The sequence below is a fragment of the Apodemus sylvaticus genome, chromosome 11, assembly GCF_947179515.1.
Source record: "Apodemus sylvaticus chromosome 11, mApoSyl1.1, whole genome shotgun sequence".
Classification (NCBI taxonomy): Eukaryota; Metazoa; Chordata; class Mammalia; order Rodentia; family Muridae; genus Apodemus; species Apodemus sylvaticus.
This window is the reverse complement of record NC_067482.1, coordinates 47,463,454-47,490,859: the sequence shown is the minus strand read 5'-3', so window position 1 is coordinate 47,490,859 and position 27,406 is coordinate 47,463,454. Positions and strand designations below refer to the sequence as shown.

The 27,406-nt window shown below is 37.2% G+C and overlaps 1 protein-coding gene across 1 annotated transcript in view; it reads left to right on the top strand.

Annotated features, from left to right (window-relative positions):
- The window catches only part of Dthd1 (death domain containing 1), an 82,671-nt gene extending 59,816 nt beyond the window's left edge, over positions 1-22,855 (top strand). The window contains exons 9-10 of the mRNA XM_052198660.1: positions 14,347-14,404; positions 22,533-22,855. Of these exons, the coding sequence (XP_052054620.1) occupies positions 14,347-14,404; positions 22,533-22,855 (381 nt within the window). The remainder of the gene's footprint in view (positions 1-14,346; positions 14,405-22,532) is intronic.
- The last annotated feature ends 4,551 nt before the right edge of the window (positions 22,856-27,406 follow it).

Below are 27,406 nucleotides of genomic sequence, written 5' to 3'. Positions count from 1 at the left end.
GTTGGGATCAAATTTTAAAAAACTGTAAAGCCATTGTACAAGAAATATATAAGACATGTCTTATACTCATGTTATAAAGTTTTGGATTAGCATCTATGTTTATATGACAGATACTAGTGAAACAAAATAAAATCAGCCAATTTCCCAATTTTCAAGTAAAATTATAGACAATATGGAATATTTAATATTTTGTAGAGAATTGATTAAAAAATACAGAGTTAAACTTGATCCAGATATTGAGAAAGTAATGAGTAAATTTTGTCAGAATGATATGATACAGAAGTAAAATCATCAGGTAAAACAAATGATGGAATTGGTCACAGGAAATAGAGTCCATAAAAATTATATTCATAATTAAGGCATAAAAATAAATTATCCACCCCCCAAAACCCAGACAAAATATATGTATACATTTGGTTAGCTTTACATTTAGTTTCATATAGAAAAATAAAAAAATCCATGAAATCTTAAAATAATAATCACTCATTTAACATAAAAGTTTGAGATAAATTCATGGTAACCTTTATTCTAAAAGTTCTTAAGCAAACAATTTTTGAACAACGTATTCTTAGTGAATAGCAACCAGCCCTATAGTTCTTAGCACTGAAGAACAAGGCACACAGATCCAAGAAACCAGAGACTATGATTTTTGTTGATACCAGTTGGAACCCCATAATTTAAGTCAGATAAGGGGATGCATTCATGGATTAGGACAAAAGATAGTGTCTGAAGCTAACTAATGTGAGCAACTGGTTTCACCATGAAGGGGAGACATGAGTCTCAAACACTATAGCATAATCAGACTTTACCAGAGAATAATATTTTGATATTGCTTATCATCGTGTATTTTCAGAAGTAAAGCAAAACATTCTGAAAATAAACAAATTCCTTCCAATCTAGGCTTCTCAGTAACTTCACAAATGCCCAGACTCTTGACAGAAAGATGAAGAGGTACCTGTAGTTGCCTGGTACCTTGGGTGAGCGAGCATAGGTTAAAACTAAGACTCAGTGTGGTTTAATGAGGATAATCATAATGAGGATAATCTTAAATGCAGAGCGTTTAAGAAATTAGCCAAAAGGTTTAAAAAATCATGGAAGGAAATATCTACACAGAAAACTACATCTGAGGTAAGTTAAAATTTGACAAGAGTGACAGGTATAAAGAGACAAAGACTCCAAAGCACCCGGACAAGGTAGAAGGCTATATGGAACATGAAACAGATGATAAACATTGGATGGAAAACTAGAAAGAATCATGTTATCAGTTTTTATATTAATTTTCCATATGGAAGGAGCCTAGTAGGGTTTAGGAAAGAGTTACTAATCAAACATCTGATCTCTGAAGTTTTACTGGTAAATGAAGGAATACCAAAGGAAAAAAAATGTTCATTAAAATCATGTAGGGAAAGCAGGTCACATTCAAGGAGAGAACAATTAGGCTGATAGCGCAGTAATTTCCATTTATATCAAGATCCACACAGAGGGCAGTACTGTAATGACTTAATCTCCTATGGGAAAACAGCCATCAACAAAATTACAATTCAAATCAGTATTGAGCTTTAAATTTCCTGGAATCTAAACCTAAATGTTTATCACCAACATGGATTCATTAATAGAAATTCTGAAAGATGTAATTTAAGAAAAGGAAAAGGTAATTATTTCAGAATGTAGTTTACAATGTCTCAAACATTTTTTTCCCTTTTATAAAAATAGAATAGATTTGTTTTTCATCCAATATATTCTGGTTATAGTTTAACCCCTTTATCTCCTACCAGGTCCTCCCTACCTCCACATTGACCTAAATTCACTCCTTTCAGGCTGGCTATTTTTAGAAAACAAAGAGACATGTAGAAATACAAAGCAAGATAAAACAAAAATGACAAGAACAAACAGAAAAAACAAGACCAAAGAGAAAGCACAAGAAACACACTTATACACACACGATTTTATGAACAGAATCCCCATAAAAAACAAAATGAAAACTGTATCATGTAAGTAGATGGTCTATAGGAAAAAGAAAAGCCTGAGCAAAGAATTATAAGAAAAAATATAAACACACAAAGAAACCAAAACCCCCAAAGCCCTCCAAAAATATGATTGAGGTCATTTTTCATTGCCTGTGCTTCAGTGTGACTTATGGACCCAATGAGATTATACCTTCACATGCAGTAATCAATTAACTTCTGGGTTAGGTATGGGTGCTGTGTCCACATCCCCTCCCAACACTCAGATTTGGCTTAGATATACAGGTTCAGTGCAGGTTGCCATGGCCTCTGTAAGTTCCTAAGGACTTCAGCCCTGCTGTATCTACAAGGCCTTCTTTCCTTGTTGCCTTGCATTTCTTCAGGTTATTCCAATCTTCCACAGACTTCTCTAAGCCCTGAGGGGAGGGAATTGATGAATACACCTATTTAGAGATAGGGTGTTCCAAGATTTTTTACTCCTTGCACACTGTCCTATTGTGGTTATATACCAAAGAAGCAAGTTTTTATGATGTCTGAGTGAGATACTGATCTGTGAGTGTAGCAGGCATTATATTGTTATGTTTCTTTATTAGAACAAAAATATTTTGTTTTTCCTTGGATCACTGGCCTGTATAGTCTCAGGTTCTCGGACATCGGAACAATGTCTTATGTGAATTCCATCTCATGGCAGGGGCCTTAAATCCAATTAAATAGTGGCTGGTTACTCCCACAGCTTTTGTGCCACTTTTGTCTCAGTCTTGCAGGCAGGTTTGGAAATGTTTTTACCTATCTCCTCTGGTAGCATGCAGAGTACTCCCTAGGGCCGTGAACACTAGCTAATAGAAATGACGCTTCTAGATAGGCAGAAGGTTGGCTTCTCTGTGTTAAATGAGGAGTGTAGGTGCTATCTTCAGCAATAGGGCCTTACTATCAATTTGTGGAGAGCAAACAATAGTTTTAGGAATAGCCTGGATTGTTGGGGGTTTCTATGAAGTCCCTTTTACCATCAACTCAATTGTTTATAGCCCATTCCCTGGCCATGGAGTTTTATTTGGTGGTGAGAGATGTCTCACTGGAGCTTTATCTCCCCAGTTATTTGGTGATTCTGTTTAGATTCTTGTTATTATTCACAAACTCACACACTCACACACACACACACACACACATTACTTCTACTGTATTCATTTTCTATAAAATTCCTTCAGTGGTCTTTAGTTTTAGCTGTGCCTTTTTACTTAAACCTCCCTTTTAGTCCACTGATTAAAGGTAGGGGGAAAAGGTGATTATAGGCCATAGGCAGTCGGGGGAGGGATGTGAACGTGTTTAGAAGTAGTTCTTTGGGGAGATACAGTTCTTCACTGTCAAGATATTAGTAGTCCAGTTGACAACATTAAACATGAATCAGTAGCAGTGGTCTAATCAAGAAGAAATTGCCATGCTCTGACTCATTGGCACAAGTCTGTGGTAGTGGTAAGAAGCAGCTGGAATACTACAAGAAATTATTTGTTGCATATCTTTCTACAAAGTAATTTCAAAAGAAGTTCAGGGAGGGAAGACCAGTGAAATATTTCAAGGCAAACCAATGCAAGAGCAGCCTCTATCTGTGAGGTTATATTTATATTCTTTTTAAACATCACATATTCTCTTAAGCATCCACTCCAGCAAAATGCCCTTTCTCAAGACAGCTTCCAGAAAAATACTACATATCTGTTCTCAGCAAAATATCCTTTCATGCATCAGCTTCAGCAAAATATTATTTCATAAGACACTTTCCAGAAAAATATCACTTGACACAACTGAGTCTCCAAAGAAACCAGAAATTGCTACTTCAAAGCCTCTTCCCTCCTTCATGCTGTTCTTCCCTTCCCTTCCCATTTAGTTGCACTATTCCTTGTCTTCTCCCATCTATCCATCCATCCAAACTACATATTCTAGTTTCCCTTCCTAGATATTTCTCCACTCCCTAGTTGCTTAGCCTTTATGGTTACAGAGTTAACTATAGTCACATATAAGTAATTGTGAGAAGTCTGGTGTGATTCTGATAGGTCTGCCTTGATAAGTTACTTGTCCTTTTCCCCTTACTGCTTTTAATATTCTTTCTTTGTTTAGTGAATTTGGTGATTTGATTATTATGTGCTGGGAGCACTTTCTGTTCTGGTCCTGTCTGTTTGGAGTTCTAAAGGCTTTTTGTATGTTCATGGGCATCTCTTTCTCTAGTTAGGGAAATTTTCTTCTACAATATTGTTGAAGATATTTACTGGGCCTTAAGATGTAAATCCTCCCTGTCATCTATACCTATAATCCTTAGGTTTGATCCTCTTATTGTGTCCTGGAGTTCCTGGATGTTTTGGGTTACCAGTTTTATGCATTTTGCATTTTCTTTGACTGTTGAGACAATGTTTTCTATGGTATCTTCAGCACCTGAGGTTTTTTTCTTCTATCTTTTGTATTCTGTTTTTCATGCTTGCATCTATGACTCCTGAATTACTTCTAAGGTTTTCTATTTCCAGAGATGTCTTACTTTGTGATTGCTTTATTGTTTCTACTTCCACTTTTAGATTCTGCATGGTTTTATTCAGTTCCTTCACTTGATTATTTGTATTTTCCTGTAATTTTTTAAGGGATTTTTGTGTTTCTTCTTTAAGGGCTTCTGCCTGTTGACCCATGATCTCCTGTATTTCCTTAAGGGATTTTTGTGTTTCCTCTTTAAGGGCTTTTACCTGTTGATGGATGTTCTCCTCTATTTCTTTAAGGGAATTATTTAAGTCTTTCTTGAAGCCCTCTGTCAGCATCATGAGATATGATTTTAGATCCAACTCTTGCTTCCCTGGTGTGTTGGGGGTATCTGGGACTTGCTGTGGTGGGAGAACTGACTGGCTTCTGACGTTGAGATGTGGCCTTGGTTTCTGTTGGTAGAGTTCTTGTGCTTGCCTTTTGCCATCTGATTATCTCTGGTGCTAGTTGGTATTGTTGTCTCTGGCTGGACTTTGTTCCTCCTGTGGGTCTGTAAGCCTGTGGAGTTTCCTGGCTCCCTGGTGCAAATGGAGGCAGGAAGACTTCTGTCCCAGCTGCTCCAATGATCACAGAAGGCTGTGGAGTCTCCAGGCTCCCTGGTACAAATGGCAGTGGGATGACTTCTGTCCCCGCTTCTCCACTGATCTTAGGCCCTGTGTGCTACTAGAAGGTCCTCTCCAGAGAGAAGGTGGAGAACTCACCTCTCTGCACTCAGAAGTGAAAGCACTGCTGGGAGATCACTCTCTCTTGGCGGGCTATGCACAGAAGGCTATGGAGTCTCCTGGCACCCTGGGGCAAATGGCAGTAGCTGAATTTCATCCTGTGAATTTTATGATTTCATTTTTGTTTGTTTTTTTGTTTGTTTGTTTGTTTTAAACAACCCAGTAATAGCATTTGTATAAATGTACAGTTTCTTTATCCATTGATAGCCTCTTTCCCATTTCTGGCTATTGTGAATGAAGTAGTAATAAACATGGCTAAACAAGTGTCTCTGTAATAGGATGAGTTGTGGGATTCAGGCATCCTCGCTTGGATCCTTCAGCCTGTTAAACTTTTTAAGTTCTGTGGATTGTATTCTAGGTATTTTGTACTTTTTTTTTTTTTGCTAATATACACCTTGTGTGTGCTTGTGCATAAACACATAAATATGCACCAAAATACAGAAAAAATAATACATGAAATAAGCATTTTTTGGCATTTCTCCCATTATTTTATGCCCTGATTTGATGGTATTATTTCTTCATGCTGAAGATTTTAAAGCAAATAAAATATATCATATAATTTTATCTACAAATAAATATGTCCAAGCACATTTCTAAAGGCTGAGAGTAAAAACTGGCTGCAAGACCATTGCTCCTCCACAAAGAGCACCAGCTGGCTTATGTTTTATGTTCAATGACTGATTCCTTTTTCTTTATCTTTTGATTTGTAAAAGACAGGATCCTAGTAGGATCTCATCAGTGCATTAGGCTTCTGCCACTATCTTTTGAATCTAGTCCAAGCCTCCCCCTCCAGGAGGGAATGAGCTATTTTACATTTTCATTTTTTAAAATGAAAATAGACTCTTCTCTCATACAATTCATCCTAATTACATTTCCCCTCCCTCTACTCCTCCCAGCTTCCTCTGCCTCCCCTCTCCCCCAAACTCACTTCCCTTCCACTTCCCTTCAGAACAAAGCAGGCATCCAAGAGACAATAGAACACAAGACAAACCAAGATACAATAAGACAAGTGGAAGGCAATCATATTGAGGCTGTGTGAAACAACAAATAGGAGAAAAAAAAGTCTCTAGAGCAGGCACAAAGGGTCAGGGACACACCTACTCCCACTGTTATGAGTTCTGTAAAACACCAACCTAACAACCATAACATATATGCAGAATTTTAATCTATCTTCAAATCCTCTCTGGAAATAGAATGTATTATTATTGCTTCCCAGTTGGAATTCAAGAAAAGATTTATTTAGATACTGTACCTCAGTAACACAATGTTACAGATACCAAGGCAGCTAGGAAAACCTTCTTCTTTTTATCTTTATCATCTGTGCCTCAAATAAGCCAGGTCTTTGTGTACTCCCTGCCTGCCACTTCTACCAAAATGACAAGTTGTCTCTCAAATCCCTTGTTCCCTTGGAGTATTTGATAGATCTAGAGACAGCTGGGATTGTTGGATGGATGCTTTTGTTGAAACTTAGCTTTGGGATAGGATCTTAGATGGTAGTTAATCTGTTCACCTGAAGATTTTCAGCTCCTACAACAGAAACAGATTTCCATATTCTTGTTGGTTTTAAAGGCTTAGTCACTTATGTTATTATGCTGGTAGCATTTTCTGTTCTATTCAGATAGTGACAAAGTTCATACATCTACTGAGAAGACACTGTAGACATCCCTTTAACAGGCTAGATCTGACTTCCTCTGATTTGGAAGAGTAGAGTTCTGTTGATGACGGATCACTCCCATACCATTACATTTTTCTCTGGAGCCTAAAAGACACAAACACTATCCATATATGTTTACACTGACTGGTGTCATTCCTGAAATAAAAAGGATGTTTACTTTACCCAATGCTTGACCTCAACTTTTGGAGTTACCAGTAGTGTTTTCACTTAATTATCAAGTGAATATATAAATTATTTTCAAATAAAAAATATATATAAACTCACATAGTGAGTCAGCTGTTCTCCTTTTAGTTCCTTTCTCTGATCTTGTGGCTGGTGTGAATGTCTCCAACACTTGCAAAACTCCCTTCTTAGCTGAGAATTGTTCTCAGGTTCAGAAATCTTGGCTGGCAACAGAATTTAGCAATGCTGTTTTGTTCTAATTGCACTTATTTTTAGAGTTTCTTTTTGTTTATATAAGTGAACTTCCTTTTAAATAGGCAAGAAGTAGTCATTAAAAACCATAATTAATTGCTGGTAATATTTTGAGCATTTCGTTGTACACTATGCATTGCATTAAGGGAACATGATATAATTCAATGACTTCTTTCAATGTCACAGGGAAACCAGTGTTATTATTTCTGCTTGTTAAGTGAGGAAAGAAGGAAAGAGAGAACATGTCACTTAATGTCATAAGTGAAGGAGTACTAGCCAGGACTTGGGCTCCTTTGCTCCATCTAACACTGCCTTGAAGTCCAGAAAAACAAGGTTGGCACATATGAATGATGGATACTGTGTAGAAGGTGCTAGAATAAAGTGGTTAAGAGCACTCACTGCTCTCCCAAAAGTCCTGAGTTCAATTCCCAGAAACCACCTGGGGGCTTACAACCATCTGTAATGGAATCTGATCCCCTCTTCTGCAGTGTCTGAAGAGACATATTAAATTTATATGCAAATTTTATCTTACAGTTTTAAATATAGAATCTGACTTTCTAGCTTATACTAGCTTGAATGGTCTGTTTATCATTTCAAATGTGTAGTTTGGGCAAAATTGTCTTTCTTTAAATCTGTTCTCTTCATTTGTAAATTATACATAATAATGAGGACATGAGATGCACACAAAATTATATTTGCTACATAGATTAAAGGATTTAACTTCTTAGAGTAACTCCTAGTACAAGATTACTAATCAAAATTACTGACTAATGTTATCATCAGGGCACATTATTACCTCCGAAATTGGAGTTTTCAAGAGACTGGAGTTTTAAGACTAGTTCTGCAATATTCTAGCCATGTTGCTTAGGTGAATTTACAATTGTGAAATAGGTATGGCAATTAGTCAAACTATTGTTTTATCTTTGGGATAAAACAATGAGACAATACTGATATAGGCTTTTACTTGATAGTTATGACGAGACTATAAATACAGTAGAATTTATGTTACCATTAGTTTTATAACAGATTAACACTTGACTAATATTCTTTGATTAATATTCTCTCTAACTTGTTTATAATGTAAAACCATTAAGAAATCAATGTGGGCCATGTGTTATAAAATACGATAGTTTATGCTAGAATAAATGCTCTCAAATGCAAATGATACCTATTATTAAAGAATCTTTCACACAAGATATATATAGTAAATGGCTGTATTAGTTATTTTGCTATTGCTGTGATAAAGCATTATGAACAATTTAACATCTAAAGTAGAATGTTTAATTGGGCTTGCAATTTCAGAGGGTTACAGTTTATATGGGGACAGAGGGAAGACATGACGTCACACAGCTAAAGCAGCTCAAATTTCATTCTGTAAGCAGGAGGGACAGAGAGCACATTGGGTATAAAGCTTTTGAAGTTTTGTAGCTAACTGCCTGTCTCTAGTGATGTTTCCACTAACTAGAGCACATCTATTAATCCTCCCCAAATAGCCACACAATGGAGACTAAGTATTCAAATATATAAGGTTATGGATACTATTCTCATTCAAATCCCCATATCTATAAATGACAAAACTGGATTATGGTGTTTTAATTTATTTTTTATTAAAACCCATGCTAAAGATATCCTGACAAATACTAACTAGATACATGTTTTGGTCTATTGCTAATCATATCACATTAAGTTGCATGTATTTTAATAGCAAAATTAATAATGTGGTCACCAATAATGTCTATGGCAAGGTGAAGTGTGAGGAGTGTTGGGAAGAATTAGATGAAGGAGCTGTTACCACAAGATATTGTAAACAGTAAGATATTGTAAGTACCTGCAAAATATATCTTCATGATTAAGTGCCCCAAGATACATGTTAAAAATCTATTTTACTTCTGGGTAATAAGAAAGTGCAATCAAGTCATTATTGTATACTGCATAAATGCTTAAGGATACTTAAAAGAGGAGAGAAACTCAGAATGGTATTTTAATAAAAAAAACATACTCTTCTCTAGTGACTCATACTGTGGTGCAGTAGAAACCAAGTACGACAAATTTAACATTTATTAGTTGTACATTTACCAAATTCCATCAATATTGCCATAGATGCCTTTGAAATTAATTTACTACCCAAGGAATAATTTAAAATAGATTATTTCTCTAGGACTCAAAGTTCTATTTTTATTTTATTGTTTCTACATAACCACTTAAAATATGTGTGGAAAAATGATTTAGCTTCCTTGAATTTTTCTTTTTTAAAGTATCCTATTGGGTTTTAATATTTATTGTGGTAGATGCTGGAACTTGGTTCACCTCCATCATCCTGGCTGTGTTCTCCACTGTGACCCATGGTCAATGATTTAAGGTGGGAGGATGGAAGGATAGCATGATGTCACCAAGCATGATGTCACTAAAGGCAGCCCACAGTGGGCTCCTGCTTTCTCTGCATGGCTTTTCCCTTTGTTCTCATCCATGTTTTTCTCGACTGGTATTGGCTTGGCTAGTGAATGTACCATTATAAGTTCCTCTATAGCACATTACAATAGGTACAAATCCTGGCTGACATTGAAATGCCGAAGCTTTTTTCAGTACAAAGTACTTTCTGAAATTACATGTTCTGCCATACCTCATGGCTGCTCTGAGACACTATGTAGGGTAACTATTTGTGATGCTACTGTGCAGCAGTGACATTGATTGAAATGGTATTTCTCTCTACCCAAGCCTCGGCTTGCATTATAATTAGAGATGGAATTTTGAACAGTCATCTCTCTATTAGAACGTTAGTGCTGTAGAAATCTATTATACGTGCAAAAAATGACAGCCATTTCTCCAAAACTGTGTGATTTCAACTGAGTATACATTATGCACCAAGAACAGCAATGAGCCATGTCACTTAAAATTCATTACAGTTTCTTTCTGTCTTCATTTAATTGCTATAAAAGAGTATTTGGAGGGCAAACCAGGAAAATGGATAACATTTGAAATGTAAATAAATATCTAATAAAAATAAAAAAGTAGCAATTAAGAAGAATTAATTCTAGGATCTATAAAATAGTTGGATAGCTATTATCTATTTATCTATCCATTATCTATCTATAATCTATTTATACAGACAACCTTATATTACAATAAGTAAAAGAGTTTGTGAATGCCAACATTCAAAGATAATTAGTATAAACAGAAAAGTCCATTCCTCCATTGAGGGACATCTGGGTTCTTTCCAGCTTCTGGCTGTTATAAATAACGCTGCTATTAACATAGGGGAGCATGTGTCCTTATTGCATGCCTCTGGGTATATGCTCAGGAGTGGTATGAGTGGTATAGCAGGGACCTCTGGAAGTGTCATGCCCAGTTTTCTGAGGAACCGCCAGATTAGCCAGAAGCTGGAAAGAACCCAGATGTCCCTCAATGGAGAAATGGATAGAGAAAATGTGGTATATTTACACACTGGAATACTACTGAGCAATTAATAACAATGAATTCATGAAATTCTTAGACAAATGGTTGGAACTGGAAAATATCATCCTAAGTGAGGTAACCCAATCACAAAAGAACACACATGGAATGGATATTAGCCCAGAAGCTCTGAATACCCAAGACACAATTCACATATCAAATCATTCCCAAGAAGAAGAAAGGAGAGGCCCCTGGTCCTGGAAAGGCTTGATGCAGCAATGTAGGGGATTACCAGGACAGAGAAGTGGGAGGGGGTTGATCAGGGAATGGGCAGAGGGAAGAAGGCTTATGGGACTTATGGGGAGGGGGGAACCAGGAAAGGGGAAATCATTTGGAATGTAAACAAAGAATATAGAGAATAAATAAAAATCAAAAAAAAAACCCAGAAAAGTCAAAATGGATCAGGGCTCAATATTCCACAGTGAAAAGACCTACAAGGGGGTAAATGGGAGGCGCTAAGGGACATAACGCTGTAGAGTTTAATAGATGCCTTTATGTCAGTTTGTTGAAAATTGCAAAGAAAAGCAACTCAACTCACAGATTAAATTCTTTAGTAACTTTAAGAATTCAGGAAGAAGATTATACTTCTACAAGATGGAATGAATAGTCAGCAATGGTTGAAATTCTGACACTAAAACCCTTCAAACTCAGTATTCAATTCCCTCAAGCCTAAGTGGCTGGTTTTCATTTCAGTTCTCTTAAACTTCTTTTTCTGAGAGGGGTTTATAAATAGCAGTATAAATATGTCACACCTGAACATATCCAAATTACTTATATTTTATTTTGATGTAATTAAGAGTATTATAGGGAGGTAAAAGTGCCCATATAACTCTTGCTATTCTCTTTTGTGAGAGAATAGAGTATTGAGGAAAAGTTATGAAAACTTAGAGCCAGATATTGATTTATTCAGCAATTTGCATGTGGTATGAAAGGTGAAAGTGATGACGTTTTATTCAACATGAAAATGCACTAGGTTAATATACAGGAAGGTTATCAATAACAATAATCAGCCATCCCTTCGCAGATGACTGAGGTAACAGAATGGTACCATTTAAGTGAAATGGAAAAAGAGTAAACATAAAGTAGGGAAATAGAGCTGGCTTTGGCAAGAAGAAGGTGTGGGCATTTCTAAGGACATTAGAAAGAAGGAGTGCCTGCAAGCATGCAGAGTCTATCTTGCCTTTGGGGCAACTCTGGACTCCAGAAAGCTTCAACGGCAATGGTCCAGGGAAAGTAGCATACAGCCAAGAACTGTGTGCACCAAAAGAAACCATGCAGGGAGTGGCTGGGAAGGTAAGCATAGGTAAGGGAGAACAAGGCAAGGGAGGGAACATTCAAAATCTCTTACAACCTTAGGTCTGAGCAGTTGATATAGAGATACAAGTTACATTATAAATAATCAGAAAAGTATTTTTAGGAATATGTATGCATATAACTATATGAATGCAGTAATTATTAATAAAACAAAAGATCATAAATTTGGAGAAGAGTGGAAAGGAGTATACAGAAGGGGTTGTTAGGTAGTCAGGGAAGAGAGAAATGAAACCATAATTTCAAATATTAAAAGAAAGTCCTTTATGAGGAGGCTGGGTGACATATATGCGTTAAAAAAATAAACGCTCTGTACTTAAGTATTAGAAATGTTGTAATGCATCAATATGCTATGATAAATCTCTAAAAGAAGCAGAAAAAATTACTGATATATAACAAAAGTAATTTGATCCCAATGCCAGGACATAGCCTCATCTATGCAATACCCTTTGATGGGGAGGCAGATTCTATTTTACCATTTATGGATCTGACATGATAGCTTGATTTACTACTTAATCTAACAGAACAGAGTTTAGATCTCAGTACCTACATAGTTCGGTACACATACACATGTAATTCTAACTCCATGGCATCTGACATCAGAGCTTCAAAGAGCATCTGAACATGTTTGTGTGCATACATTCTCACAAGCACACACAACACTAGCATACATATACGCTAACTTAAAAGGATAAATAAATTGACATTTGTATTTCAGTTTTCCAGAGTCTATCACATAGTTGATACATCTGAATTGATTTTGGTTGAAGTGCTACAGTACAGTACACTTGAACATATACTTGTTTCTTAATTTCCTCCTATTGAAACTTCTTAATGTAAGTTTTATATTCTTTCATAGAACTTCTATGAAACCATGCCTTCAAAATAAGTTTTCATATTCAATGAATAGGTTGTATTAATTACCTAGGATGTGCCACAGTAACACATAATATTTTATCATTTATGTATCATTGGTATAATGTAGTGTTTTTGTTTGTTTGTGTTTTAATTTGGGGTGTTGCAGTGTAACTCTACCTTGGTGTTAGAACACAAAGGAAAAGTAAACTTTGTAGATTTGTAGGAGATTGGAAAGTTAATATAGATATATACCATCTCTGAATTTCCACAAGAGTCACATCATACATGACCACACTATACTGTTAAAGCCAGGAACATGACATCATCCATGTTTATGTGTAGCTCTGTACCATTTATTAGCTTGATGAAACACATTTCCATCATACCATCTAGGTACAGGACTAGTTCATTACAACAAAGACCTCTTTATAGAATTATCTATAGCAAACACTAATAATATTTTCCATTTTGAACATAAAATGTCATTTCAAGAATGTGTCCTAAAAAAAACAGAATATGCAGCCAGCATAACACCCTATAGTATTTTTATTTAAAAGCTGTTGAAAGTTTTAATTTTATTCCTTTTTAATCCTTCAATTATTTTTCATTTATATCTTAGTAAGCACTTTTTTATAATTTCAATCTGATTTTCACTTGTTTAGAACATCTTGGTAAGTTATAGTTTATGTAACTACAAATGAAATTTCAATTAATTTCTGTGATCAAGATTTTGTGATATATATTTTTAATAAATTATATTCACAGAGACCGAGGTGACAAAATCTCCATTGGAACCCTGTGTCTCATCCTATAATTAATGGTTCAAACAAGGACATTTTTGCTTCATGCCTTGTGCCATTTTTCACTCTACCATATTAGCTTTGTAAAAACTCATCTTCAGGTAGTTTCTTAAAGTAATGACCAGTTTCTTAAAGTAATGACTAACTACGTGATTAATTCTGGGAAAATATTAATTTTAAACATGCATACATATATAACAACTTAACTGGTTTGTGTACCCATTATATCCATCGTTCATTCATTCACTAAAACTGTTTGATTCCCTACTAGGTACCAAGTCATGAGTTGAATGTTATGGTCCAGTGCCTAGCCCATGTAGATTCTATGTATAGTCATGTATTTATATGAACTTTAATTTTAATGATCTTCAATATTAAATTTATTTGGGGTTCATGTGATTTCTATGGGAATACTTAAATGTGTATTACTATGTGCGAATTTCCTGAAACATTTGGGTAGCTGTACTTTGCCCTATCACAGGAAAACAACTGCTGAATGTTCACATACATACAAAGTCTAAGTTTGCAAGATGTGCAGATGGCATCTTGTAAACATGGTGAGTTTTGGGTGGAGACTTGTATGTTGTTTATTGGCAGGTAATTTTCTCCCCTGATTCTGCTTCCATTTCTCTGAACAGCATGAAAAAGTAATCAACCGTCCACAGAGCACCAAAAGAATTTCTACAGACCCTCTAGGTAAGGACTTTGGCTCTGTCCTTGCCATATGCCTGAGTTTTTTTTATATATAAAAGAATTTAGAGAATGACACTTATCATTGCTTGAAAGTCTACCAATGCACTTTTTTGGGAATTGGTGTATGTATAACCCAAAATAACATTTGCAAATGTACATATAATTAAACATACATTGAAACTCATAGAAATCTGAGCTTTAAAATGTATTTTGCTCAGATGGTAAGAAATGTCTCATGTTGGTAAATACACTACAGTTTTGCACTATTGCAAAACTGCTCAGTTCCAACTCTGCTTTCAATTGGTGATATCTAGTATTATTAGAGAAAGCCGAAATTAGGTGTCTGTAGATGTGAAATTGGGGTGTTTATTCCTTTGAAACAGAACAGTAGGTACCATAGTGTAATGCTGGGCACTTTGGACTTTGAAAATAGAGAGAAAATATTTTGTTGTGGTTATTCATAATTAGTTAGGTTGTAATCTATAAACAAATATGTAGAAACCTAACAAAGATGCAAATTTCCAGATTGGATATGACACTTTTATTTTATTTTATTTTTTAAATATGTTATTTAATAATATTAAATCTACTAATCCAATAACTTATGCTCTTCTAAAACATCAGGTTATTCTCTGCACTTATATATGCTATACCTTATCATCTTTGGTCATATAAAAAGAAGCAAGAATATTTCTTCCAGGCCTTTGCCTTTCCCACAGAGATTCACATGGATGCGCCAGTGTATTCCCTCCACATTCTTACTTCCAAGTGCATTCACTTATCAGAGTTTATGTAATTCTTTCTAGAAGGCTACCTTCTGGGAGTAACATTCTGCACTCTTCTCCAGTAAGTTCACAGCATTCCTACACAGGCTCCCTTAGTAAGTAACAATAAAAACAAGTAAATGTTTAAAATGTCAAGCTAGAAAGCCTAAATGAGAGAAGTAGCCTCCAATACATTTATGAAAAGGGATTGATAAGATAAGATCAAGCCCTAAACTTTTATTAGTTGTGTCAAATACAAAAACGAGCCTAAAGTGGACAGCAAGAACATAAATGAGAATCTAATTCTGCCAATCAATGCTTCAGCAAGAAGACAGACCCTTGTAGTAATCAATCTTCCAACAGCGTGGCAAAAATAACTGAGAAAATCAATTTAAAAGTTCTGGAAGGAATCCGGAGCAGTGGCTCTGTGGTAATGAGCATTTGTTGCTCATGCAAAAGAACTTGGTTTGGCTTCCAACACCCACACTATGGTAACTCTAGTTACTGGGAGTCGGATGCCCTCCTTTGCTTCTGTGTGTATACAGTACTTACACACACACACACACAGGCAAAAGACTATTACACATGAAGCAAAGCAAATACATCTAAAATATTTAAAATAAGAAAACTTTATTTTGGCTTGGTTTTGCAATGACTTTCTGGCAGGAGAGTATAACATCGTAGGAGGAATTTGCAAAGGAGTCTTGTTCAATTCATCCCTTCAGGAAAAGCCAGAGACAAAATGGGAAGACCTCAAAATTATAGTGCTCCCCAAAACAAGAAAGCCACAAATGACCTAACTTTATCTCACCAGGCTCCACATCCTAAATGTTCTACCATCTCCAAATAGCACTATAGGCCAAGAGTTGGGAACGATAGTGAAGATTCAAACTATAGCAAGAACGAGTAATAGTGAATCAACAGGGCTGGAAAACAGAAGAAATATGGAGATTCCTAAAGTTGAGGCACTTAGGCATAACATTCATGAAATAGGTTTTGAGAAATTTAAATAACAGCCAGTGTTATAGTTTACTCAACCAAACTACCACATTAAAGCACAAAGAGGCAAGCAAATAGAATGAAGACCAAACAGCTGGAAAGAAGGAAAGGCCAAAGGTGATGGTTATAATTTTATAAATTTGATACCTCAGTTGTCTGTTCTATGGCTTTGTAGATAAATTTATCTCTCACAAAGATGACTATTTCAGATACTATAGCAGATCTGAGAAAAAAACAAGCTAAAGATGAGATTATAGCAGATGTGGTATGTGTTACATAAAGAATAGAAGTAAGTGAGCAAGAATATATGAATTCATTGGAGAAAGACAGAAAAAAATGGAAAATATTGGGTTGGCAAGATGGTTTAGCAGGTAAAAGAGCTTTCCATACAAGTCCAAAGACCCGAGTTCAACCCCCGAGTCCTACAGTGGGAGAGAATTGACTCCCAATCATATTACCTTCTAACCTCAAAATCCACACTATCTGCACAACCACATTCTCACCTATACATATCACACACACACACACACACACACACACACACACAGAGAGAGAGAGAGAGAGAGAGAGACAGAGAGAGAGAGACAGAGAGAGAGAGAGAAGGAGGGAGAGAGAGGGAGAGAGAGAAAGAGAGAGAAGGAGGGAGAGAGAGAGAGAGAGAGAGAGAGAGAGAGAGAGAGAGAGAGAGAGAGAGAGATTTTAAAAAGTTATATTGTAAGGGTCTATAATTTGCCAATGAATGATATCCTGGACTCAAATTGTATGTAAATTTAAAATGGGTTATTCTGCAGAAGTCAGGCATTCTGGGGTCTCCCATTACCAAGACAGAGAGATAGCCAGTGAGGTCAGAGGCCTGGTTTAGAGCACATTAAGGGACGCTGGGTAGTTGAACTTTATCCTGTTCCATCTCTAGAGACATTCTATAATTAGGTCATTGGGACTGGAACCTGAGGAAGTCTGGAAACTGTTGCTAACTGATTGCCCTTGCCTCAGGCCAGGTGGCAGGCCATCTTTTGAGGGCAGGACTTGCCTGGACTTTTGTAGTTCTTGTAAACAGATTTAGGATTCATCTCTTGAACTGCTAATTTGAAGCCTGTCATGGAATCAGCCTTGCCTTCACAATTCTTTTAGAAAAAGAATAATTTAAAAAATAAAATAAAATTCAAAAGCTACGACTCAGCAAGCCTCCACTATGTCACACTGGGGAGATGAGTTAACAGAGGGAAGAAAGAAAAGAAGAAAGCCATGGAAATCATGAAATATGACTTCCACCAATAATAACAGTGACAAGATCCGTGTGTGTCAGAGAAAATAAAGGTTAAGAACCAGTATCTATAAATAGTAACCAAAATATCTCTAGGATGGTTTGAGTAATTGTTTACCTGAATGTTAAACAGACCCCCAAATCAAAGATGAAATAGTTTGTGTGTGTGTGTGTGTATAATAGTGTATATTATATATATATATATTTATATATATTATATATATATGTATAAATATATTTATATATATTTTATATATATGTATAAATATATATATATTTAATATATATATTAAATGCAAAGATAATAATTATAAAGAAAGTGAGCACTGCAGCACCATAGCTTGACATAACATAATAATCAAAGTTAGTTGAGGTCTCAGAATGTGTAGAAAAGACTAGAAACAAAAGAAGGTAAGGAGACCAGGAACAGATGTCAAAGGGACACTGCATAACAACATAGTAGGGATGCAGTCCCAATAAACTGAAGAGGGACTGAAAGCAAGTTACTTCTAAATGTAAAGGTGGTGTCAAGAACTTAACATATTAACATATAACACATAAACAGCTTTGGTTAAAGCAGGAAAGTAAACACTGAGTGAAAGGGAGTGGGTGAAGTTGTGGCTTAATGGAAGAAGAAAGGATTACGGGGTCATTAGTGTAGAAATTTTTAAACTGAATTTAGAAAAAGAAGACATTTCTACATGGACTTGCCAATACTTGGAATAGTACAAGTGATAGAATGTAGCATAGCTGACTGAATTCAACAAAATTTTCAGGGACATTTGGGAAGCCCAGGATTAAAACTGGAAAAATAAAATCAGCAAAGCTGAAGAGGAAATACATTTAATAGATCATCTAAACAGTCCCATAACCCCTAAAGAAATAGAAGGGGTCATAGAAAGTCTTCCAACCAAAAAAAAGCACAGGACCAGATGGTTTCAGTGAAGAATTCTATCAGACCTTCAAAGAAGACCTAACATCAATACTCTTCAAACTATTCCACAAAATAGCAATGAAAGGAACACTACCCAACTCCTTCTACGAAGCCACAATTACACTGATACCAAAACCACACAAAGATCCAACAAAGAAAGAGAACTTCAGACCAATTTCCCTTATGAACATCGATGCAAAAATACTCAATAAAATTCTTGCCAATCAAATCCAAGAACACATCAAAACGATCATCCACCATGATCACGTAGGCTTTATCCCAGGGATGCAGGGATGGTTCAATATATGGAAATCCATCAATGCAATCCACTACATAAACAAACTCAAAGAAAAAAAAAACCCACATGGTCATTTCATTGGATGCTGAAAAAGCATTTGACAAAATTCAGCATCCTTTCATGCTTAAAGCCTTGGAAAGAACAGGAATTCAAGGCCCATACCTAAACATAGTAAATGCAATATACAGCAAACCGGTAGCTAACATAAAACTAAATGTAGAGAAACTTGAAGCAATCCCACTAAAATCAGGGACTAGACAAGGCTGCCCCATCTCTCCTTTTCTTTTCAATATTGTACTTGAGGTACTAGCTCAGGCAATTAGACAACATAAGGATGTCAAATGGATATAAATAGGAAAGGAAGAAGTCAAACTATCACTATTTGCAGATGATATGATAGTCTACCTAAGTGACCCAAAAACTCCACTAGATAAATCCTACAGCTGATAAAAAACTTCAGCAAAGTAGCATGTTATAAAAATCAACTCAAGCAAATCAGTTTCCTTCCTATACTCAAAGAATAAGTAGGCTGAGAAAGAAATTAGAGAAATGACACCCTTCACAATAGCCACAAACAGCATAAAGTATCTTGGTGTGACTCTGACCACACACGTGAAAGATCTGTATGACAAGAACTTCTGGTCTCTAAAGAAGGAAATGGAAGAAGACCTCGGAAAATAAAAAAATCTACCATGCTTGTGGATTGGCAGGATTAATAAAGTTAAAATGGCCATTTTGCCAAAAGCAATATACAGATTCAACGCAATACCCATCAAAATCCCCACTCAGTTCTTCATAGAGTTAGAAAGAGCAATTCTCAAATTCATCTGGAATAACAAAAACCCAGGATAGCTAAATCTATTCTCAACAACAAAAAGAAATTCTGGGGGAATCAGTATCCCTGACCTCAAACAATACTACAGAGCAATAGTGTTAAAAACTGCATGATATTGGTACAGTAACAAGCAGGCAGATCAATGGAATAGGATTGAAGATCCAGAAATGAACCCACACACCTATGGCCACTTGATCTTCGACAAAGGAGCTGAAAACATCCAGTGGAAAAGATAGCCTTTTCAACAAATGGTGCTGGTTCAACTGGAGGTCAGCATGCAGAATGCAAATTGATCCATCCTTATCTCCTTGTACTAAGCTTAACTCTAAATGGATCAAGGACCTCCACATAAATCCAGACACTCTGAAGCTAATAGAAAAGAAACTGGGGAAGACCCTTGAGGACATTGGTACAGGGGAAAAGTTCCTGAACAGAACACCAATAGCTTATGCTCTAAGATCAAGAATTGACAAATGGGGCCTCATAAAATTACAAAGTTTCTGTAAGGTAAAGGACACCATCAAAAGGACAAATTGGCAACCAACAAATTGGGAAAAGATCTTCACCAACCCTACATCAGATAGAGGGCTAATATCCAATATATACAAAGAACTCAAGAAGTTAGACCCCAAAAAGCCAAAGAACCCTATTAAAAATGGGGTATAGAGCTATACAAAGAATTTTCATCTGAAGCACTTCGGATGGCTGAGAAGCATCTTAAAAAATGCTCAACTTCATTAGTGATTAGGGAAATGCAAATCAAAACAACCCTGAGATTTCACCTTACACCAGTCAGAATGGCTAAGATTTAAAATCCAGGAGACAGCAGGTGTTGGTGATGATGTGGAACACTCCCCCACTGCTGGTGGGTTGCAAATTGGTACAACTACTCTGGAAATCAGTCAGGTGGTTCCTTAGAAAACTGCGCACATCACTTCCAAGGGATCCTGCTATACCAGTCCTGGGCATATACCCAGAGGATTCTCCAGCAGGTAATAAGGATACGTGCTCCACTATGTTCATAGAAGCCCGATTTACAATAGCCAGGACCTGGAAAGGACCCAGATGTCCCTCAAGGGAAGAATGGATGCAAAAAATGTGGTATATACACACAATTACTATTCAGCCATTAGAAACAATGAATTTATGAAATTCTTAGACAAATGGATGGAGCTGGAGAACATCATACTAAGTGAGGTAACCCAGTCTCAAAAGATTAATCATGGCATGTACTCACTAATAAGTGGATATTAGCCTAGAAAATTGGAATATCCAAAACATAATCCACACATCAAATGATGTACAAGAAGAACAGAGAAGGGGCCTGGTTCTGGAAAGACTCAGTGTAGCAGTATAGGGCAAAACCAGAACAGGGAAGTGGGAAGGGGTCGATGGGAGAACGGGGAAGGGAAGAGAGCTTATGGGACTTTTGGGGAGGGGGGGCAGAAAAGGGGAAATCATTTGAAATGTAAATAAAAATTATAATGAATTCAAAAAATAGTTGGTTCTAAGACCATCATGGATATAGACCGCTGAGCCTTTAAGGCTGTACTGGTACAGAGGTAGATAGAACTCTGCAGGGATGTGTGACTATGGAGGATAGCCACTAGAGATAGGTCAATGTGAATACCACCAGGAGCAGAGGAATTGGAGTCATGGAAGTTTAGGATGTGGAGGAAAATAATGATGTTGAGAAGTTTAGGCCGCAGAGGAGGAATCAGTCTGCTTGAGTAAGGACAAGATCTTCCAGGCTGTGGACGGATGTAGTTTAGTGACAGAGTGGTTGTCTAAAATATGATAGAGTGACTGCTGACCAGGAGGGAGGCCCCACTCCTGATCTTCAGCAATGCAAAGAAAGAAAATGGAAACAAACAAACAATAAAGGAAGAAAGGGGAAGAAAGGAAGACTGGAACAGAACAGAAGAAGGAAAAAGAAAAAGAAAAAGAAAAGGGAAAAGGAAAAGGAAAAGGAAAAGGAAAAGGAAAAGGAAAAGGAAAAGGAAAAGAAATGTGATGAGTGCTTCTAACCTGTTTGAGAAACACAAGACAGGCCAATGAGATTGTGGGAAAAGGAGTGAATATTTACCTACAAGGCTCCTTGTAGGTAGATGAAGTTAGCCAGGCTCCTGTTGATTTCAGGAGAAGGATAAAGGGCAGAGAGAGGAAGAACTTTGAAGTACAATGGATAGCAAAATGAGTGCATTGCCTGATGCTAGAACACTGGAAAAACAGCAAGGATGTATCAGCCCCCTTTCCTAAGAAATCCTCATAAGAAACTGGCTTCAGAGTGCCATTTATGAAAACTGTACATGTGGGAATGATCACAAAACCGGAAAAGTGAAAGAGTATGGCGAAGGATCTGAATCACATACCAAAACCAGTAACTGTAGGAAAATGGAATCAGAAGTATAAGAGATGGCCAGGTGGTTTCCAAGCCTGGTAAGGGCTACGATGAACATAATGCATATAGTCGAGATGCTTGCAGATCTAACTGGTGCAGAGGTCAGTCGAAATGCTCCTGTAAAGGACCTTCTGTAGAATGTACCCTGGGTATTCTGGTTTTTGTGAATATTTGTGTGGTTATAGTCCTGTGAAAATTGACAAGCTTAAATATTCATCTGTATCATTAACGTTAATAAAGAGAAATATATTTTTGTAGCTATACAATATCCTGTAACACAGTGCCATTCAAGAGTGGTCAGTACTCCATCATCCGTTCATTAAACATACCAAGTGTGCTCCTTACGCTACTATTGCATTGTGCGGATGGGGCATAAAAATCCTTTTATGAAGCCCTCTGGTTCTTAAAGGTCATTCACATCACTAAGCCTCAGCAGGAGCTGTTAGCCTCAGATGATCTTTGGTCTTGGCAGAGTTTCAGCAGCCTATGGTGTGGTCTCATAGTATTCCTTCTCAGAGGCTGAACCTGAAAGCTGGTCGATTTTAAGTGGGCTGGCGAGGAGTGTTAGATTAGCACGTGCCTAAGCAAGAGTCCTAGCTTTACTGTAATTACCTTATCTTACATGTGCCCTGACAGAGGTCCTTTGGGATAACTTGCTCCACTGGCTGGCTGAGGAACTCTCTGAAGAAGGTGCTGAGGTCCTGGCTGCATCCCTCCCGCTGCGCCGCAGCACAGTCCAGCTCATCAAACTCAAGCATCCTGATGATCTGATAGAGCAGATCCACGAACTCCTTTGCTTCTGGAAAAGATCACTCCCGACTTCCACTGACAAAATTCGTCTCCTGGCTCGCCATCTCCGCAAAATGGGCCGTGGTGATCTCGCAGAAGAGCTCAAATTCAAATGGGAACATAAGGTGTTCACAGAACCGCAGTCCTGGTTTGATGTGGCTGCTGAATAAGGGTGTGCTCATACTTCTTTTACCCTAAAAAAGGGGCGGGGGGGGGGGCTCATGGATTTTAAAGATTGAGTGGCACCGTTTTCCAGTTACTGAGTAAGATTGAAGTGAGTCTGTTTGATAGACTTGCTACTGGGAAATCGATGGAAACAAAGGAGAAGCTTGTAGCAGCAAGTTTAGCTATACTGCTCTGTCTACCAGAAAGTCACCATCTCTCTCTCTCTCTCTCTCTCTCTCTCTCTCTCTCTCTCTCTCTCTCTCTCTCTCTCTCTCATTAATTTTAAACATCTTCACTAGCTCAATGCTTGGGCAGTTCTAATCCTCCCTGATGCTACTTTTCCCTCCTGTAATCCTGGTTTAATGCCCTCTAATTCAATATTTTATCTTGGTTTTCCTTGCTCCTATTGGGCATCTCCCTAGTCTACTGCCCAAGATGCTTCTTGGTAGCCCTGCCAGGAGCATTCCTTCTCACCTACAACGGGAGAAGGTGATTTTCCTTCTGCAGTTTTGATCCATCTTCCTCCAAATCATGGTGATTCTCCTCTCTTTCCTTCCAGCTTCCTTGCAAATTCAAAGGTCCTATCTCAGTCTGTCTGGCCAACGATTTGGCCGTTGGCTCTTTTTTTTTTTTAATCAATCAGAAACCAATTGGGGACAAGGACCTTCAGCATTTGGAGAAACAGACTGACAATTTGGGGGTTAGATTAATTCAAAATATTAGAACCAATCACCAATATAAACTTAATCAGACAACTGAAAAAAACCCTGGGTGTCAGCACCATCAAAAATGACTGGTGTGTTTTCTGAGGCCAATAGCTGAGCTTAGTGGCGTTTGCAATATAATTTGCCCAGTTTACCTTTCTACAGCCAAGGTTGTTTTCTACGTGAGAAGTGAAGATATGATATAGAGAACAACTTTAAAACAATTATTATATAAAATTAAGCTAGTTGCCAGATGCTGGAAAGAACCCAGGTATCCCTCAACAGAAGAGTGGATACAAAAAATGTGGTATATCTACACAATGGAGTACTATTCAGCCATTAGAAACAATGAATTCATGAAATTCTTAGGCAAATGGATGGAGCTAGAGAACATCATACTAAGTGAGGTAACCCAGACTCAAAAGGTGAATCATGGTATGCACTCACTAATAAGTGGTTATTAACCTAGAAAACTGGAATACCCAAAACATAATCCACACATCAAATGAGATACAAGAAGAAAGCAGGAGTGGTCCCTGGTTCTGGAAAGACTCAGTGAAACAGTTTTTGGCAAAACCAGAACGGGGAACTGGGAAGGGGTGGGAGGGAGGACAGGGGAAGAGAAGGGGGCTTACGGGACTTTCGGGGAGTGGGGGGGGGGCTAGAAAAGGGGAAATCATTTGAAATGTAAATAAATTATATCAAATAAAAAAAAAAAAAAGACAAGAAAAAAAAAATTAAGCTAGTTGTTCATGACTCCAAGCAACCAATTCTAGGTATAGAGACAACAGAGGCCGACATGCAACAATGTGACGTAAACGAAACCAGGAAAAACAATAACAAGGCCATTTTTGAAAACTGAAACCCTTAGAATAAATTAAAAGTATGAAAATACTTCAGCCACTTACTGTCAAAAGGACATTGGAATTGATGACTTTATATTCATTATTATGTAAATTAAGCAATGCAGAAAAAAATGAAGTTGTGTAAAGTAATCCAAGGCCTCTTTCAATTACTTAAAAAAAGGTGAGGCCTTTTTCTTAGCTAAAAGAAATTTTATTGCATAAGTGTCAGGGTGGGGGCAGCGAAGGGATGCACAGCACATGCGGCCCTCCTGGGCAGCCTGAGATGTTCCCTTTGAGCTGGGCCTAGACACAGCTCAAACTGGAGTTCATGGCTTCAACATAGGAAAGAATCTTATGACAAGCCATCATTAAATAGAGATGGTGTTTACTAAAGATATTTGAGAGTGGCATCAGCATGAAGATTAAGGCAGAAGAGAAATGCCCAAAAGAAAAGCTACCTAGACAGCATGGTAAGGGTTTCTTCAAGACATTCACAATTTACTACCTTGTATTTTATTAGTCAAGAAATAGCTTATTAACTAAGATTTTTATTTTATACAATAACCAAAAAGAACAATAGGCATTTTTGTATTCTTACAGTGAATAGAAAAATAAAATGTTTTGCATTTCTGCAAGACTACAAAAAGACTTAATGTTTCTTTTATTGTGCCACTAGAGATCACTATTTCAGATAGTAATTGGTTCTTTCTGGTGTCCTTCTCTTCCAAGAAAAATGTTTCATTCCTATTTGTATGGATTTGTGTTTGTACACACATATATATGGTCCAACAACCCCCTTAAAAACATACACAAGCCTTCTAATATACATGGCCCTCACGTGCTCATCTCCCTAATCCTATACATCTCCCTAGTATCTGCACGCAGACATGCATACAAACATACATGCACAATACACACATACACACATATATACACATACAAACAGACATTCATGGACACACATAAACATGCATACACACATACATCACAAACTCAAACGTGTCCACACAAACATGCACACACATATACACCACACACACATGCAAACACACATGCATACATTATACATACTCATGTGCACACAGGTACATCACACATACTTTCACACACATGCCCACACTCACCACACACACAAGCATGCACACACATTTATTCATATGGACACATCTTCTTTTCACACCTCTTACAATCATGCTCTTAACATACCATTTTCTTCACATTCTTAAGCCTGTCTGTGTATCTCATGTGCATCTGAATACTGTCAGAAACACTACACTTTCAACTCTTCAGGCACATTTTTATATACATAATCACATGTACACACGTGGACATACTCTCAAATTTACTTGCACATTTCCACATGGATTCACAGGCATATCTTTTCATATATAATCTACTCCTAAATCTTGTACATACATTCAACATGTGCACCCCTCAATACACACACACACACACACATACACACACACCTTTACCTGCACACTTATGTTTTCACACATTCTTCTTCTTACAAAGGCTACTCTTGCCCTACATCTTTTTCTCTCACATACATTTAAACTCACACTCTGAAAGGGAAATACATACATACACCCCTTCATACATATTGGCATAGTTTTTTTCATTATTAAAACATTTCTCATATAATTGCAACATTAAAATAATAAAGAGGCATAGCAGGGTCCTCCAGAAATGTCATACCCAGATTTCTGAGGAACCTGCTATACCACTCCTGGGCACATACCCAGAGGATTCCCCAGCATGCAATAAGGACACATGCTCCACTATGTTCATAGCAGCCCTATTTGTAATAGCCAGAAGCTGGAAAGAACCCAGAGGAATGGATACAAAAAATGTGGTATATTTACACAATGGAGTACTATTCAGCCATTAGAAACAATGAATTCATGAAATTCTTAGACAAATGGATGGAGCTGAAGAAGATCATACTAAGTGAGGTAACCCAGTTTCAAAAGATCAATCATGGTATGCACTCACTGATAAGTGGATATTAGCCTAGAAACTTTGAATACCCAAGACATAATCCATATATTAAATGATGTCCAAGAAGAACGGAGGAGTGGCCCCTGGTTCTGAAAAGACTCAATGCAGCAGTATAGGGGAATACCAGAACAGGGAAGTGGGAAGGGGTGGATGGGGGAACAGAGGGATGGAAGAGGGCTTATGGGACTTTCGGGGAGTGGGGACCCAGAAAAGCAGAAATCATTGAAATGTAAATAAAAAATATATCGAATAAAAAAGTGGAATAAACTTAAGAAAATCCAAAAAAATAAAGAGGCATATAAAGAAAAGGAAAAAAAACAGCATCTTTCAGTATTACCTCTCCTTTACATAATATGGGCCAATCAGCCTAATGTGAGGTATTTTTTCCCCTGTTGGGAACCTGCTCCCGAATTCCCTACAACCTCACCCCAGCCTCATGTATCTGCATTCTGTCTGAAGCACTGACTTTTGTGGACCACATTACTAGTAACTCTGGTTTCTAGCTAGGTTGGCTTAAGGGCAAGACCTAGCAAGTGACTGGAAGGCAGGTGGAAATTGAATTGCACCCCACCATGCTTTTTCTTTCTATGGCCATGATCCTAAAGCTCTGTCCCTCATCTAAACCCCTCCAGCAGGGCACACTCCTGGGGTTTGGTAACTGGCTTTTCTCCTTTCCTTGGGACTGGAGCTTACACCAGCCTCATTTCGGGAGCAGCTGCACTATTCCTTTGCTTCCCACGAGCTCTTTCTATTAGGACAAGGCTCCTTTAATGATTGCTATTTCATCACCCCATCTGTTGCTTATTGAAATCACAGGCAATTCATCTCCATACCCTCACCTCACACTTGAGAAACTTATCTGTGTATATTTTACCAGAAGAGGAATGATGTGTTTGTACGTAATTTATAGTTTCAAAAAATAATAATTATGTGCATCTTCAATGTATTTGAGTGTTCCACATGAAAGTTCCTATCCTATCGTAGTTAATTTTAGAAAATGTTCCAA